At 39.7% G+C, this 17459-nt stretch overlaps 1 protein-coding gene across 5 annotated transcripts in view; it reads right to left on the reverse strand.

The window, feature by feature from the left end:
- Positions 1–62: 62 nt before the first annotated feature.
- slc4a4a (solute carrier family 4 member 4a) overlaps positions 63–17459 on the reverse strand; it is a 57180-nt gene continuing 39783 nt past the window's right edge. For 3 of the 5 annotated variants that reach the window (XM_058069742.1, XM_058069741.1, XM_058069740.1), the window contains 18 exons: positions 16676–16763; positions 16397–16551; positions 14725–14835; positions 14397–14571; positions 14187–14320; positions 13845–14119; positions 12949–13019; positions 12642–12827; positions 12445–12558; positions 12219–12380; positions 10836–11014; positions 10460–10532; positions 9414–9482; positions 9176–9349; positions 8946–9101; positions 8710–8803; positions 6052–6131; positions 63–3987 (listed from right to left, as the gene is read on the reverse strand). In XM_058069742.1, coding sequence (XP_057925725.1) covers positions 6088–6131; positions 8710–8803; positions 8946–9101; positions 9176–9349; positions 9414–9482; positions 10460–10532; positions 10836–11014; positions 12219–12380; positions 12445–12558; positions 12642–12827; positions 12949–13019; positions 13845–14119; positions 14187–14320; positions 14397–14571; positions 14725–14835; positions 16397–16551; positions 16676–16763 — 2260 coding nt within the window. In that variant the 3' untranslated portion in view covers positions 63–3987; positions 6052–6087. The remainder of the gene's footprint in view (positions 3988–6051; positions 6132–8709; positions 8804–8945; positions 9102–9175; positions 9350–9413; positions 9483–10459; positions 10533–10835; positions 11015–12218; positions 12381–12444; positions 12559–12641; positions 12828–12948; positions 13020–13844; positions 14120–14186; positions 14321–14396; positions 14572–14724; positions 14836–16396; positions 16552–16675; positions 16764–17459) is intronic. The other 2 variants (XM_058069739.1, XM_058069743.1) reach the window with 1 other exon arrangement.

Consider the following 17459-nt stretch of genomic DNA (forward strand, 5'->3'; position numbering starts at 1 on the left):
GCCGTCAAATAGTTTAGTGTCGCTCTGGAGATGTTATATTTAGGACATTTGGTAGAGTGTCGCCTAAATTAGGGACGCAGGCCACTTTTCTTTTACGGGGACCAATGTTTAAGTCATCTTAAACATCTGATATTTGTAACTTGAGACTAAAAGATAGCCGTCAAATAGTTTAGTGTCGCTCTGGAGATGTTACATTTCTGAGATTTGGTAGAGTGTCGTCTAGATTAGAGACACAGGCCACTTTTCTTTTACGGGGACCAATGTTTAAGTCATCTTAAACATCTGATATTTGTAATTTGAGACCAAAAGATAGCCGTCAAATAGTTTAGTGTCGCTCTGGAGATGTTATATTTAGGACATTTGGTAGAGTGTCGCCTAAATTAGGGACGCAGGCCACTTTTCTTTTACGGGGACCAATGTTTAAGTCATCTTAAACATCTGATATTTGTAACTTGAGACTAAAAGATAGCCGTCAAATAGTTTAGTATCGCTCTGGAGATGTTACCTTTATGGTTTTGGTTTGGAGTGTCGCCTAAATTAGGGACATGGGTCACTGCATTTCAGGAGTTACAGGGATAGAGTTGTATTATTCTGAAACATCTGATCATTTTGGTGTCACCAAAACTACAGGCACAGGACACTTATCTTCATGGGAAACAAAGCAACAGGTTTTTATAGTTTTGTTTTTCGACTTTTGACCTTTTGGAGAGTTACATGACAAAAAAATACCTTATAAATCAATCAGTATTATCATGGAGAGTGAGTATAGAGTGTCGCCTAAATTAGAGGCACAGGACAAAGTTACTTAAAATAGGTTTATGTGTTACACTGTTATTCAGTTTAGATATTTGGCGAGTTTAATGACAAAATTAATTGTTTACAGTCGCTCCAGAGATGTCAGATTGTGGCCCAAATTAGTGACACAGGACGCTTCTCTTTACAGGTACCAAAACTACTTTGTTATGATGTCATATTTTGGGAGTTTTATAACTTGAAATTAGCCCTGGAATTTTCTAGCGTCCCCCTGGGGATGTCAAATCAGTGAAATCTGGTAGAGCGTTGCCTAAATTAGCAACAGAGGGCACTTTGCTTTACGAGAGAGTTCAAGGTTGGCGTAAAATCAGCTTCCGACATTCCGGAGAAGTCGTAATGGCAAAATGTTGTTGGCCGTTCTATGGACAGTGAGGCAGTCATGAGGTTAGCCGCATGTTTGCTTAGCATGTGGATGAGAAACGGGGCAGCAGGGAGGAACACGACCTCTGCTAGCAGCGCTTTGAAAGTACAGCAAATCTTACTGACGCAATTGGCAACATTTCAGGTCTTGATGCTAAGCTAACCAGATGAAATCATTCATTTATCCAAGCCTCTAAAATCAAATATTATCTAATAATAAGCTAGATTTGTGCTGAGGGAGGGGGGTTGAAAAAGGACTACAATTGATGTGTTTTTGAGTAATTGAGACGCCCTGAAATTAGATATTAAAAAAAAAATTGGGCCTAAATTTGGTGGTTAGAAGTACAAAACGGTGTTTTTTCCCACATATAATAAAATACTGTTTTGATCAAATGTTTTATAAGAGGTGAAAACCCGATAACAGATCAATAATAATGATGGTCAAAACCATTTCAAGCATCTGACGACAAGTATTTCAACTGTACGGCTCTTAAACCCTTTAGGATACCAATGAGCCTCCAATGAGGACGCAAGCCCCTTTCCGCCACTGAAAGAATCAAATATCCCAAAAGTCTAAATTACAAATAGAAAGTCGTAATTATGAGATCAAATATCCAATGATGCGCCGAGGGCCATATGACCAAGGCATCAGTGTCAGGTTTTATCTCGTCATTTTGATTTTTATCACATAATTCAGACTTTTTATGTCATAATGATGAGTTTTTAGCTCGTCATTTTCAGTTTTTATTTCATAAATCTGACTTTCCAGTCTCATAATTAGGACTTTTCTCTGAATTTATTTCAGAATTATGACTTTGCAGTCTCATAATTATGATTTTTTTATGTGATCATTTTGACTCATCATTTAGATTTTAATCTCATAAATACACCTTCTTCGGTTCCACCCTTGGGCATCTCTGTGTGGAGTTTGCATGTTCTCCCCGTGCATGCGTGGGTTTTCTCCGGGTACTCCGGTTTCCTCCCACATTCCAAAAACATGCTAGGTTAATTGGTGACTCCAAATTGTCCATAGGTATGAATGTGAGTGTGAATGGTTGTTTGTCTATATGTGCCCTGTGATTGGCTGGCGACCAGTCCAGGGTGTACCCCGCCTCTCGCCCGAAGACAGCTGGGATAGGCTCCAGCACCCCCGCGACCCTCGTGAGGAAAAAGCGGTAGAAAATGAATGAAATACACCTTCTTATCTCGGAGTTTAATTTAGATTTTTCATTTAATAATTTCAACTTTTTGTGTCATCATTATGAACTTTTATCTCGGAATTTTAACTTATTATTTCAGAACTACGACTTTCCAGTCTCACATTGGGTCATAATTTTCACTTTTTGTTTTTTTTTTTGTTTCATAGTGATTGATTTTTATCTTGTAATTGTGGCTTTTTATGTCATAATTTCAATTCTTACTAATAATAATTTACTAATTTCAACTTTTTATCTCGTGATTAGTTTTAATCTTGTAATTTTTATTTTTTATTTTTATTTTGTTTTTTTTCAATTAATAATTTCAACTTTTTGTGTCGCATTATGAGCTTTTATCTCGTAATTTTGACTCATTATTTCAGAACTACGACTTTCCAGTCTCACATTTGGGATTTTTTTATGTCATAATTTTCACTTTATCTCATCATTTAGATTTTTTTTTTCTCGTACCTTTGACTTTTTATCCCGTAATTTGCAATTTTTGTTTCATAGTGATTGATTTTTAATTGTGGCTTTTTACACCATAATTTAAATTCTTACTAATAATTACTAATTTCAACTTTTTATCTCATGATTAGTTTTAATCTTGTAATTTTTATTTTTTTATCTCGTGAATTTATTTCAGAATTACGACTCTCCAGTCTCGTAATTATGACTTTTTATGTCGTCATTTCGACTTTTTCATCTCCGAGTTACGACTTTTTATCTCATAATTTTAACTTTCATTTCATTATTATGACATTTTATCTTGTCATTTTGACTTTTTATTTTATAATTATGACTTTCCAATCTTTTTATGACTTTTTATGCCCCAATTTGGACATTTTATCTTAATTTTGACCTTTTTTCTCATCATTTCTACTTTTTTCTCCCATAATTCTGAGTTACCATCGGGATATTTAATTTCTTTCAGCGGGAGGAACGGGCTTCCATCTGTAAGCCACTTCGGTAACATCCTGTTTCATCTAAAGTGTGAGGAAAATCAGACGTACTGCGGCAAAAAATCATAGAAAGTAAGAAAAACGTACACACACACACACACTCAAACCAAAATAGAATCATTTCTTCTTTCAGAACAAACAAAAAGTCTGATAGAATTTTAACGAGTAACAGAAGCCGATTAGAAGCGAATCAAAAGTGAAAACCGTCCTGCCCATGGATGAAGGGTTAATGTGTTCGCTATCAACAACATGGCGAGTGGATGGAACACGTCGCGCTAAAAGAGGTAGCGTGTTTTTTCCTGCTACAGGAAAAACCTTCCGAAGATTTGAGCGTAGAAAGTGGAGATGCAGGATTACTGATGTGGATATAAAAAGACTCCATGCGTGGAGGGAATGGTGCTGGAAGTTGACTTGCGTAGAAGAAGAAAAAGAGTTCATCGGCGTTGCTTGCTTGATTTACTTTTGACTTGAAAAAACAACAAGAAAATATAGTGGTCTCACGCTGGATTAGCCCGGGGGGGGGGGCCGCCGACGTGACTTGGCGGACCTACAGAGACGTTTCGGATCCTCGGCTCCTCCAGTAGAAGGGATGAGCGTCGTCCGGGTCCATGTCGATTCTAATCTGAGGCACAGGCTTCAGAGGACTCATCTCAGGGCTGAAAGACGAGCAGGACACAGAAGCCGTAAGATGGCAACCTCGGGGGGGTTCTTGCTGGAATGCAGCAGGAAATCCCACAAAGTCTTGAAAAAAGCAGGAAGGACACACTGGTATTGCTACAACGCTTATTTGGGGGGTACGGCCACATGCCCTCCTGTCACATAGAGGATCTTTTGCTAGTGCTTTTGCAGTCCATCATTAAAAATGACAGACCATTCCTGTCACATAGAGGATCTTTGGCTAGTGTTTATGCAGTCCATCATTAGAAATGACAGACCACTCCTGTCAAATACAGGATCTTTGGCTAGAGTTTATGCATTCCATCATTAAAAATGACAGACCACTCCTGTCACATAGAGGATCTTTGGCTAGTGTTTATGCAGTCCATCATTAAAAATGACAGACCACTCCCGTCTCATAGAGGATCTTTGGCTAGTATTTATGCAGTAGATTAAAATGACAGACCACTCCTGTCACATAGAGGATCTTTGGCTAGTGTTTATGAAGTTCATCATTAAAAATGACAGACCACTCCTGTCACATAGAGGATCTTTGGCTAGTGTTTATGCAGTCCATCATTAAAAATGACAGACCACTCCTGTCTCATAGAGGATCTTTGGCTAGAGTTTATGCATTCCATCATTAAAAATGACAGACCACTCCTGTCACATAGAGGATCTTTGGCTAGTGTTTATGCAGTCCATCATTAAAAATGACAGAACACTCCTGTCACATAGAGGATCTTTGGCTAGTGCTTTTGCAGTCCATCATTAAAAATGGCAGACCACTCCTGTCACATAGAGGATCTTTGGCTAGTGTTTATGCAGTAGATCATTAAAAATGACAGACCACTCCTGTCACATAGAGGATCTTTGGCTAGTGTTTATGCAGTCCATCATTAAAAATGACAGACCACTCCTGTCACATAGAGGATCTTTGGCTAGTGTTTATGCAGTAGATCATTAAAAATGACAGACCACTCCTGTCACATAGAGGATCTTTGGCTAGTGTTTATGCAGTCCATCATTAAAAATGGCAGACCACTCCTGTCACATAGAGGATCTTTGGCTAGCAATTTTGCAGTAGATCTTTAAAAACAGCAGTGGAAAGGATCACATGGTCATTTACCAACAAGCACACTGCACAACAGAGTGGCAGAACCAATGTTAATAATAATCATAATAATAATATGCCAGCACCAAGGTGTAGTGCTAATGAGTTGATTGTAAACAGTAGGGCAAGTCTAAGACGCCTGAGTTTCACGCCAACAGTGGAGTAGGAAGGTTTTAAAGCGCATGCAGAGGTAGATAAAGCTGCTGGATATGTCTAATGCAGCTACTTAATTCATTAGAAAAAATACAATACATCAGGAGGTTGTCTACAGCCGCTGGTGCTAACTGGAGACCCCGGCGGTTATTCCACGGTCCCCAAGTGTTTTCTTGAATTGTGTGTTGTTGTTTGGTGTGTTGTTGTTGTGTGTGAGGGTGCGTGAGGTCATCTGAGCACAAAGCAATTTGGGTGGTGTGTCTTAGCGGGACAGGATTAGTGGTGTCATGTCACCGTGACGTCACATCGTCACGCTCCGTCCGGCATCACGGACCGACAGAAGCGGACTCCAGCGAGGCAAGTGGCCGAAAGAAAGGTGCTACGTGACGAAGAAGAAGTTTTGGCAGGTGTCTGTAAAATAAAAACGAAAAAAAAACAACCTGACGTGCAAAGACGTCACAGATGTCTCGTGACCCGCCGCCGCCTTGCTTTCACACGTTCCACCACCACAAGCTTTAATCCTCTCGAGCACCGAGCAGATGGAGGAGGAACGAGAAGAAGCCCTGACCCCCCCACCCCCACACAAATCTGCTGTGGTCATCGTCAGCGGTTTGGGGGCGGGGGGGGGGGGGGGGGGGGGGGCACTTTGGAATCCTTGCCTCGTTTTATCAAAGATCTTCTATATGACAGGAAAGATGTATGTACTGTACGTATGTATTGCATATGATAGTATATCTACAATATTATAGTATATATATTCATCCACCCACCCACAAGATGATAGAGGGTGTCTCACCTGGACAAGCAGTTGGCCTGGTAGTAGCGAAGCTGCTCAGCACGAGGTGTGTCGCTCAAGCAATGAAGCGGACTTCTCCGCTGCGGATGGAAGGTGAAACAATTAATGTTAATATTCATTATTGGACTGACAAGTCATATTATTAGGTACACATACACAAGCTCCCCCAGGGGTGTCCAAACATCTTACCAGCTTTGTTGTATGGTTCATTTCAACTACAGTTTTTTGATCTTTCCTCCATGTTTTTGCTTTTCTTGACGTAATTCCTTGCAATAATATTTGGACTTTATCCCCAAAATATTGGAACTTTTTCCCCCCAAACTAAATTTCCAACAATTTCCAACGATGTGGGCGTTACCCCCTTGTGACAGCTTTTTTAGTTTCCTCTTTGCCTCTGTTCCGGTTTCCATGCCCTTATTTTGTGTCCACTTCCTTTCTTGTTCCCTTCCGTTTTCTGATCTTTGCTCATCTCACGCACCTGACTCTAATTTCATACTCCCTATTTAATTCAGGTGTGCTCTTTCGGTTGTGGTTTCATTGTCTTTGGTTTGCCTTTGGTTGGGTAGTTGTTGTATCCTGCTGCTGCCATTAAATTCAACATTTTATCTGCACTTTTGGTCCTGCTCTCTGCATCCTGGGGTCGCATCGCAAAGCTACCAAGACCATTCGTGACAGAATGAAACCACCACAAGACGACCTCGCGGAGAGCGATTTCTGGACCTCGCAGATCTTCAAGGCCATGGAGAAGGAATCAGCCGTGTTTACCCCGGAGGAGCTGGAGGATATGGTTTGGGGGCCGGATGGCACGCTCATCCCCATGGTGTGGGTGTATCCGGGACCCGCAATAGACAAGACTACCCGACCACGACGCACGTCTCGGCCGATCTCCGCAAAGGAATCACATGGCAGTAAGGTGAGGGCACCTCCTTCCACCACGCCACTCCGAGGCGGAATTAACCCCCCACGCCATAGCTGAGTGCCGGCCCATCACTCCGCTATTGATGGTTCCCACCTCTTCGTCGCCCACAGTTTGTTTCTCATAATAGACTTTTTTAAAAATATATATTTTGTGCCTAATATTTCAACTCTATGCTAGTAAAATATTTTTTCTCATATGATATATATTTTAATTCTTGTAAAAATGTGACTTTTTTCTGGATTGCATCCAACTTTTTTTCTTCATGTTTTGACTTTATTCTCGTAAAATTATGGGTTGTTTTTTCATTTGTTACAAAATTTTTATTACAAATTGTCTTGTATATATTTTTTCCCATATTACTATATATACATATATTTCCCATATTATTTAGACTTTATTCCATATTAGAACTTTTTCAGCAACATAATTTTCCAAAAATTACAACTGTTTTGTTTATAATGTAATATTACGACTTTAAAAAGATTTTTCTAAATGATAAATTTTGGGGGGCAATTTTATATAATATATATTTCTTATAAAAATGTGACTCTGGGTTGCATCCAACTTTTTTCTTCATGTTTTGACTTTATTCTCATAAAATTATTGGTGGTTTTTTCATTTGTTACAAAATTTCTCCTACAAATGTTCTTGTATAAATTTTTTTCTCACAATATTACCTCATTCCTATATTATTTGGACTTTATTCCCATAATATTACAACTTTTTCAGCAACATAATTTTCCAAAAATTACAACTTTATGTTGTTTTGTTCATAATATTATGACTTTAGTAAGATTTTTCAAAATTATATTTTTTGTCATAATTTTATATATTTATTCTTATAAAAATTTGATTTTTTTCTGGGTTACATCCAATTTTTTTCTTCATGTTTTGACTTGATTCTCATATTCCCATAATATTACAACTTTTTCAGCAACATAATTTTCCAAAAATTACAACTTTATATGTTGTTTTGTTCATAATGTAATATTACGACTTTAAAAAGAAATTTCAACTTAATGCTACTTTTTCTCATTAGATGACATCTTTTTTCTCTCAATATTTTGACGTCATTCTTGTAAAATGACAATTTTTTTGACTACTTTTTCTGTAAATGTGCCTTCCATATTGATGTTAATATTGTAATGTTTTCCAAAGCCTAATTTTCAAAAAATTGCAAAAGTCTGTTGTAAATTTATGAGAGCAAAAAAGACTTTTTATTCTCAAATCTCTTTTTTTTATGTGGCGCTAAATACTCCGTCGTAGCATTCTGCTTTTAATGATTATAATTCATTCATTCATTTTCTACCGCTTATCAAGGGTCGTGGGGGTGCTGGAGCCTATCCCAGACAAACAACCATTCCCACTCACATTCATTGTTATAATAATTGTAATTATTATTTGTATTATTTCAGCTGAAACGTGGGAGAAAATAAGTTACAACTCACAGTTTTTGCCCCCCACCCCCCAATGACTCCAGTTGTTAGCTAATGGCGTCACACGAAGAAGTGAGGGAAATTCCGTATGAAGAAAACCACACCACAATTTCACTGTAAAAGCATGCAAATAGCAACAATGAAGGAAGTAGCAAAATGAATGTTCAGGCTGAGGTGAGGTGAAGGAGAAGCAAACTGAAGCAAAGAAGAAAAACAGATGTTAGGAGCGACAATCAAAAGAAGGAGGAGGAAGAGCGAGCGGTCGTTAGCATGCGTGGCCACCGGTCTTGGAGGTCTACTCACGGTCTGAGGCCTTGTCACCTAAGAAGGGTTCCTGTTCCATCATGTCCATGGGGATTTTAATGCTGGGGACATTCTCATTGTAAGGATAGTCTGACTGTTGGAGAGACCAGACACACGTCCTCAGACCACACCTTGACCTGATGTCACGCGGTCGAGCCGGCTAGCTCGGTGTCCGACCATCCAAACCTGCTCCGCGAGACACGGGGGGGACAAAAAGACAACACTGTGACACTCACATCCTCGGCGTCGCTGTCGATGCTGCTGCGTTTCTTCTTCTTCTCGTCCTCCTTCTTCTTCTTGTCCTTCTCAGGGATGACGTCATCCAGGAAGCCGAGGTCGTGCTGCGTGAACATGTAGTCCATGGCCTTCCTCACGGCCACCAGCGCCAGGATCTGCCCGACAGCAAAACATTTTTACTTGATGTTCTCCACCGGCCGACGCATGGGTTCGTAACGGCCCACTGTACCATGACGGGGAAGATGATGGCGGCCACGGTGGACTTGAGGATCCAAAGCAGGGCCAGGCAGAGCACCTGGATGAAGGTGAACAGGTGCACCTTCCTAAGGGGAACGTGTCGCAGGTAAATCAGGTCGGGTTGATGCTTGGCCGGCATCAACAGCAGCTTGAGGCGATCCATGAACTACAAACAAGGAGGGGGTTGTCATCCAGCGACGATGCTATTCGCCCAATAAAGAACCGTCTACCTGCACTCCGTTGAGAGAGGCCACCCCCATGTAGAGGAAGACTCCATACAGCACCGGCATGGGGATGAACTGACACATACAGTACACGTTTACTCATGTCAACATTACGTAATGTTACATAACATAACAGTACAAAATATACTACTGTCACTTTTTATTATTATTCACTTGTTATATTATCAATATTGGCTTTTTGGACAAAAACTCTCAATCCAACTCTCAATTTCCAATGTGTAACATGACATATCTCCTTTTTTTAATATCTGCTTTCATATTCAGGGAAAAAAATATGATACCGATATCTACCTATATCACATTTTTATGCTAATATCGTCCCGATTAGCGGTATATTAATCATTTGTATATTATTTAATTTGTATTTGTTATTGTTATTCAAATGTGAATTACTAAAGCAACTGAAATATTACATATACTCATGTCCCACATTCACCGTTTGTCCAGCCTACAGTTATGTTATTAATAATCAGGTATGGATTCATACTTTTAAAAATATTAAAAGTATGATTTAAAAGTATTGAAAGTATACATATAACTTTAAAAAAGTATATTTTATATATATATCATATATATTTATTTTACTATTTTATTCAAATATGACCGCTAATAAACCAATATCTATTATTATCACTCATAAAAGCAATACAAATTCATATTTTTATTATTTCTGTTGTATATTTTTGTTAATACTTTTTATTTTATACACATATTTTTATTGTTTTGTATATAATTGATTTCATTTTTTTATTAAAATAAAAAAACTATGATTATTAAAAATACTGGTATATATACTGGTAATTTCCATTATTTTTTACATGAATTTGTAAATATATATGCTGGTATTTTTATTAATAGTGGTATTAAATACAATCTCTAGTATTGAATTCCCTTAAACAATGTACCCAAATAAATATAAGCGTATTTATTATGGCGATATTTCATTTAGTAGAGTGTCCAAAGTTGTTATGCAGCAAAGTTGTTATGCAACAGTCGTAATAATCATAATCAACCATAATGTGCATTCTTACCTTTAAAATGGGAGCCATGAAGACAGACAGTCCAGTGAGCATGAACACACACACGCCCGTCACCCTCTGCTCTCTGCAACGACACACATACGTACACGGCATGGATTATGAATCATCATAAATCATCACGATCGTAACGCAGCCGACTCAAATTATTTGGTTGCATTCCATCCTCTGCAGGACGTCCCAAGTGGATGTTTATGTTAGTTCAGCTTGCAGCTGTCCCAACGACGGCACTGCTGCCAAACACGTATGAAACCAGAGAGCAAAAAAAAACACCCCCAAAGGGAGGAAAATGACTGATCATGAAAATGAAAATGACTGAGGAATCATGACTGATTGAATGAAGTGTTAAGGTTCAGGGACGCGTCCTTACCTGACACCCAGGAACTTGGGCTGCTCCCCGGGAGCCGACGTCTCCGTCTCCATCTTCAAGCTGTCGATGTGAGCGATGGAGATGACGGTGGCCGCCACGTACCACGGCAGACCCATGAAGGAGCACACCACCATGAGGACCGCCACCCAGAACAGATCCAGGTGGTAGCCCGCCCCTTTCTGGCACACGCACAAGGTCACAGCTCATTCAGAGTGAAGGTCAAAGGGGATTTATTCATTATTATTGTTGTTACATGGCAGGTATCTGGGGTGATTGAAACACGATTGAAATTACGTTGTTCATCATACAGTACAGTAGTACTAGTCCATTTTTACTTCATATTAGATTTCATATTTGACCCAAATAAAGTATATAAATAAATACACTAAGACCAAAATCAATGAGTTGGAAATTCAAATAATTTATACATTTTAATAAATGAATTGGATTATATTATTAATTTATATTATTATATTAGACAAGGATTTATATTTTTTATTTGATATTTCACCATATACATCTACATATAAAAATAGTACATTATTTTGTGAATATTTTTAATAATAAATATGTTTAGGGTTTTCTCCGGGTACTCCGGTTTCCTCCCACATTCCAAAAACATGCTAGGTTAATTGGCAACTCCAAATTGTCCATAGGTATGAATGTGAGTGTGAATGGTTGTTTGTCTATATGTGCCCTGTGATTGGCTGGCCACCAGTCCAGGGTGTACCCCGCCTCTCGCCCAAAGACAGCTGGGATAGGCTCCAGCACCCCCCGCGACCCTTGTGAGGAAAAGCGGTAGAAAATGAATGAATGAATGAATATGTTTAGACAATAAATTAAAAAATATAATACAAAGAAAATAAATATTAAAAATACTACATAAATGGAAATGTATATGATATAATATGGTAATGAATATAACATACAACAATATTAAATTATATACATAATATAATTAATAGAAATTATGATAAAAATGTATATATAGTCATACATATATAAGATAATATATGATATACTATATAAATTCATGTAGAATTCTAAAGAATATAAATATGAAGTATATAGAGTCATATGAGTGATATTTGATGTTAATATCATTGTGTAAATTTCATTGTCGTGTCATTGTATTTTCTAATATCATTTTTGTTTGTTTGAGTTTTTAACGGACTGGTTGGCATTGCGATCGGAGCTCACTGAGCAAATAAGCGCAGAAGGAGAGCTGGCGTACATCAGATTCGTCCCAACACGATGTAGCTCATATTGCATGGACACGCCAGAGCAGGAGCCAACGTTTGCCAAGTTCCCTCACGGCCGTGAAACATGTCTCACTGTCATGAGAGGAGCGGAGAGATCTATTTACGTCCGCGCTTCACTCGCCTTCAGTTTGTGCTCCTTCCTGTTGACGATGACGGCTGTGATCTGCTGGTCCATGAAGATCAGGATGGTGACCAGCAGGGCGGGCAGGCCCGAGGCCAAGTACACCCACCAGGGATTCCCACCGAACGGGGGCACGAACCAGCCTCGCAGGGGGCTGGTCGGCTAAGGAGGAATGACCAGAATATCAAACTTGAGACGTGTTTGCGTGTTCCTTGAAGAAAATCACCTTGAATTCAGTTGGCACGATGAGTTTGGGCGTGTCCACGCCGACCAGCACGTCCACGCCACAGAAGATAAGAATCGTCAGGATGATGGCGAAGTCACTGATGAGTTTCCTGACCTGCAAGGCGGGAAGACAGACATTGATCGGGTTGTGCGAGGATGACACGGCGGTAGCGGCGCCACGACGCCCGGGGTTCTCACGGTGGTGGGGAAGAAGGGGCTGAACTTGAACTTCTTCAGCGCCATGGAGCAGCTATAGGTGCCGAAGAAGAGGATGAAGGACATGAGCGTGATGTCCGGGACGAAGTCGCACGCCTTGCCCACCAGCTCGCCCTTGTACTTCAAGCACTCGGATCTAGTGAGCGACGACCACGTGGCGTTCATGGGCTGGGCGGAGGAAGCAAAGGACAGCCTTATCATGTAGTGGACGCGCTTTATCGGCCTCTGCATGCGCTTTAAAATGTACACTCCGCTCATCCCAGCGCAGAATGTTGTCCAGCTGACTCACCAGATCGGTGTTGTTCCAGAACCAGATGGAGGTTCCTTCTAAGGGGTCGCCGCTGAAGTCCGAGTTGTTTTCTGTGCCCAAACAACAGCAAACATGTCCACTGTTAGCACGCAATACTTGCTAAAGTTGCTGTGACCCATCATCACAGAATAACAGACACAAAGCAAACAAAGCATGGATGCTCAAACTGCGGTGCGGATACCACCAGTGGTATGCAGGTGCCATCTCGTGCTACGCAGGAAAGAAATTACAAAAAACTTTATTGTTATATTTCAGCTTTTGACTTAGAATTTTACATGGTAGTTATATAGTATAATATATATAGTATATAATATTAAATAATATTAATAAATATATAAATTATAAATAATATATATGTATTATAAATAAATGATAATATAAAATATATACAAAATAATTTGAATTAATAAATTTTATTTTATTAAATTTTATTTTAATCTATTTATTTATTTTTTTATTTATTTTTTTATTTTAGTCAGATTATCATCAGTACTGATAATTATCAGTAATTGTAATTATGATACATATCATAATTATTGGACGATATCGGCATAAAAATGCGATATCAGTATCAGATTTTTTATCTGAACATGAAGACCAATATTTAAAAAAATGCTGCATCAACACATATGTGTTCATGTTACACATATCGGTATCAGCATTTTCAAATGTTATGGTATTTCTTATAATACTTGGACTTGATTGTTAAAATTTGCGAGGTATTTTCATCATAATTCATCTAATACGGGTTTAATTTAATTTATGTCTTAATATTTGCGGTTGCAAACATTTGAGCTCCATGACAGCATCCAACAACCAAGATGGTCCCGTAAAGACGGACAGGGCGTAACGGTGTGTAGACAAACACGTCTCACCGAGGACGGTGGGCGCCATGCAGAGGCAGTCGTACTGCGTGACACGCTCCATCCGGAAGTCGGAGTTGATGGGGAAGTGGTGTGCCAGCTTGATCATCTTCTTGAAGGCGTCGTAGATGAAGATGAAGCTGATGAGGCAAGAGAAGCCCTCCTCCGTGAAGCGGGTGAAGTACTTGACCAGGAAGCTGGCGTCGGTGGCCACCAGGACCAGGCAGAAGAACGCCGACCACAGGCCGATCCACAGACGGAACTCCAGGTAGTCAAAGTCGTTGTCTCTGGTTGATAGTCGAGGTTAGTTTAGACTTTCACAAACCATTCCGGTAGGAATATTTCTGTACTGACTTGCTGAAGTTGAAGAGCAGCCGTTCGAAGACGAGAACGGGCCCGGTGCTGCTGAGGATGGTGAGCGGCTGGCCTGCCAGCAGACAGAAGACGCCGCCAGCAATGGCGGTTCCCAGGAAGCTCTCCAGCACGCCCTTTAAAAAAACAAAAAAAACCCATACAGAGTCAGCGGAGAACCCAAACCCAACCCTGAACGGCGCGTCCACCGACCTGCATGTTCTCTGTGGCGTCCCCCAGCAGGCCCCCAAAGGTGATGGCATTGGTCACGGTACCCAGGTAAATAAACAAAATGGCCGACAGGGCCTGGATGTGGAAGGCGTCGGTGATGTCGCTCAGAAAGAAAGGCGCTTTTCTCTTGATGTCCAGCAGGAGGCCGCCGCAAAACCTAAAAGAGTTTTCTTAATATATGAAATCCGTTTTGGAAATCCAAGGAAATTTAGCTGGAATGGGTGCAGATTCTTGCCGATCTAGAAAGCTTTCTGTGCAGGTTATGGTGTGTATTTAAATCATATTTAAATCATGAGGAATGTTTTCCCACCTTCCCGTCTTCTCCAGCTCCTCCCCCACAGCGTGTCCGCCTCCTCCGTGACCTCCATCATGAGGCGCGTCGCCGTTCATCTGAGAGTCTCCGCCCGCGTACATGTTTTTCCTAAAATACACACATCATTTTTAACTTCTTCATGAAATGATATCGAAAAATCGTTACTAATAGTCATACTCATACTTAATACTAATGGTCATACTAATACTCAATACTAATGGTCATACTAATACTCATTACTAATGGTCATAGTCATACTCAATACTAATGGTCATACTAATACTCAATACTAATGGTCATACTAATACTCATTACTAATGGTCATACTAATACTCATTACTAATACTAACTAAATATCCGCTTTTTTTGGTCAAGTGTTTAATTTTACATATGCAATATTTTATTATATATGTATATATATAATATATTTTTATTGTATTTTTTTCAGGGTTTATTTGATTTTATCTATTCAAAAAATATTTAACAGTTGACGCAAGTATGTGTTTATGCTGGTCATTTAATGACTTTTTATGACTTTACCTATTTTCTCTCCTGACATCGCTACTTCACCAAACAGAAAAGAAATTGGAATATGTGATTTTATGTGAGTTTTTTTTTTAAAGAAAATACATGGTAGTAAGTATGATGTGTGAGGCTGAATCGTACAACAATAAAATTGTATTTTATTGTTATTATTTTTTTAATTCAGGCATTTTTTGATTTGCTAAGTTTTGAAACCTTTCATGAGGTGGCGTCTTTATTGTCACCATTTAAAGATTTTATTGTCATGGTGGCCCAAATACTCCTTCATAGGATTGACACGGCCATAAAGACATTGATTAATGTAATACTGTATTTGGGTTCCTTTAATAAGTTGCATTCAAGGTTGAAAATATGAGTTACAACTCCTTCCTTTCATCATGTCGCCAGATAAAGCGTGTTATGGCGAACCTCTGTGTCATTAAGGGTTGTTAATAAACAACCAGAAGGCTAATTTACAAGCCGAAGTCCTTGTAGAAGTCAGATAAGATCACATTCATTCATGAGCAGACCGATCAGTGACTTACAACCTCTAATAACTGACCAATCAGGGGCATGGGCCCAGCAGGTGGCGCTGTTCATCTTTCATGACTAATACATTCATTCATTTTCTACCGCTTTTTCCTCACGAGGGTCGCGGGGGTGCTGGAGCCTATCCCAGCTGTCTTGAGGCAAAGAGGCGGGGTACACCCTGGACTGGTGGCCAGCCAATCACAGGGCACATATAGACAAACAACCATTCACACTCACATTCATACCTATGGACAAGTTGGAGTCGCCAATTAACCTAGCATGTTTTTGGAATGTGGGAGGAAACCGGAGTACCCGGAGAAAAGCCACGCATGCACGGGGAGAACATGCAAACTCCACACAGAGATGGCCGAGGGTGGAATTGAACCCTGGTCTCCTAGCTGTGAGGTATGCGCGCTAACCACTCATCCGCCGTGCCACCCATGACTAATACAGACCAAACTAAATGTATGATAATCCTTGAGAACTATCGCTTACATCTATTTGGTTTTAATTTTCCTGATTGGCCAAGACTGAGGCCTATCAATTCTGCCTGGCAACAAGAATCCCACAAGTTTCATCAATCTTCTCGTTTGTCTTTCATGCACATCCTACAGACCTTTTGTCAGAGGATGGCAGCGTCTTGGGAGGCTCTATCCTGATGGCGGGGTCCCACTCGCCAGGGGGGAGCACAATCACCTCATCCAAGAACTCGTCGATGCCGGCCAGCAGGTCCTGGCGGCTTCTGGCCTTGTAGGCGATGTCATGGAAGACCTACAGGAAGAAGCAGTAGCTGCACTTGAAGTCTCGGAGGATAATGTGAGGTCACTAAACGGCCGGCTGCGATTACAGCATTTCAAGTATACGCAGTGTCGTTTTATTTATTGGTTCCGTTCACCTCGTCAGACATGAGTGTAGCGATGGCTCGTCCAATCTCGTGGTACGACTTGGCTTTACCTTTGGGTCCAAGCAGGATAAATAAAAACCTGCAATTGGAAAACATCACCGATGTAAATATGCATTCAATTGCATTGCAAGTGGATGTAATTATACAGTATACAACTAGTGATCAGCACTAATACTTTGACCAGCTACATCAACATGAAACAACTTTTCTTTACGCTCAGCTCAAAGCAGCTGTGTTATTCACAAATGAGTGCACACGCACACATTGTGTGTGTGTGTGTGTGCGTTTTTAAGACATTCCTCAACTGTGTTGTTATGACACAAAGCAAACACGCTGTGGTCGCTTAGTAACCACACACTTGTAGCGCACGTTTCACAATGTAATTATATGGACAACGTATATTTGTCATGCAGTGTCATGTTATGGAGATCAAATGCAGTGTTTTATTTTTACAAATCACCATGATCAGGATTATTTCATTTCATGCGAGGCTCCATGCAGGAACATGCTTTTTATAGCGTTAGCCAGTGTAATGTTTTGAATGAGAGGGGTTGTGCATATATGACATATTGCTTAGCATATTATTTCAGCCCCCAAAAAATGTAATTTCATTTCATTTTGCTGCAGGAATGTGTTTTTTACAACATCAGCTAGTACAATGTTGTGAATCAGTGGGGATGTGCACATTTTATTTTATTTTATTTTATTTTATTTTATTTTATTTTATTTTATTTTATTTTATTTTATTTTATTTTATTTTATTTTATTTTATTTT

Source organism: Doryrhamphus excisus, chromosome 4 (assembly GCF_030265055.1).
Source record: "Doryrhamphus excisus isolate RoL2022-K1 chromosome 4, RoL_Dexc_1.0, whole genome shotgun sequence".
NCBI classification, from domain to species: domain Eukaryota; kingdom Metazoa; phylum Chordata; class Actinopteri; order Syngnathiformes; family Syngnathidae; genus Doryrhamphus; species Doryrhamphus excisus.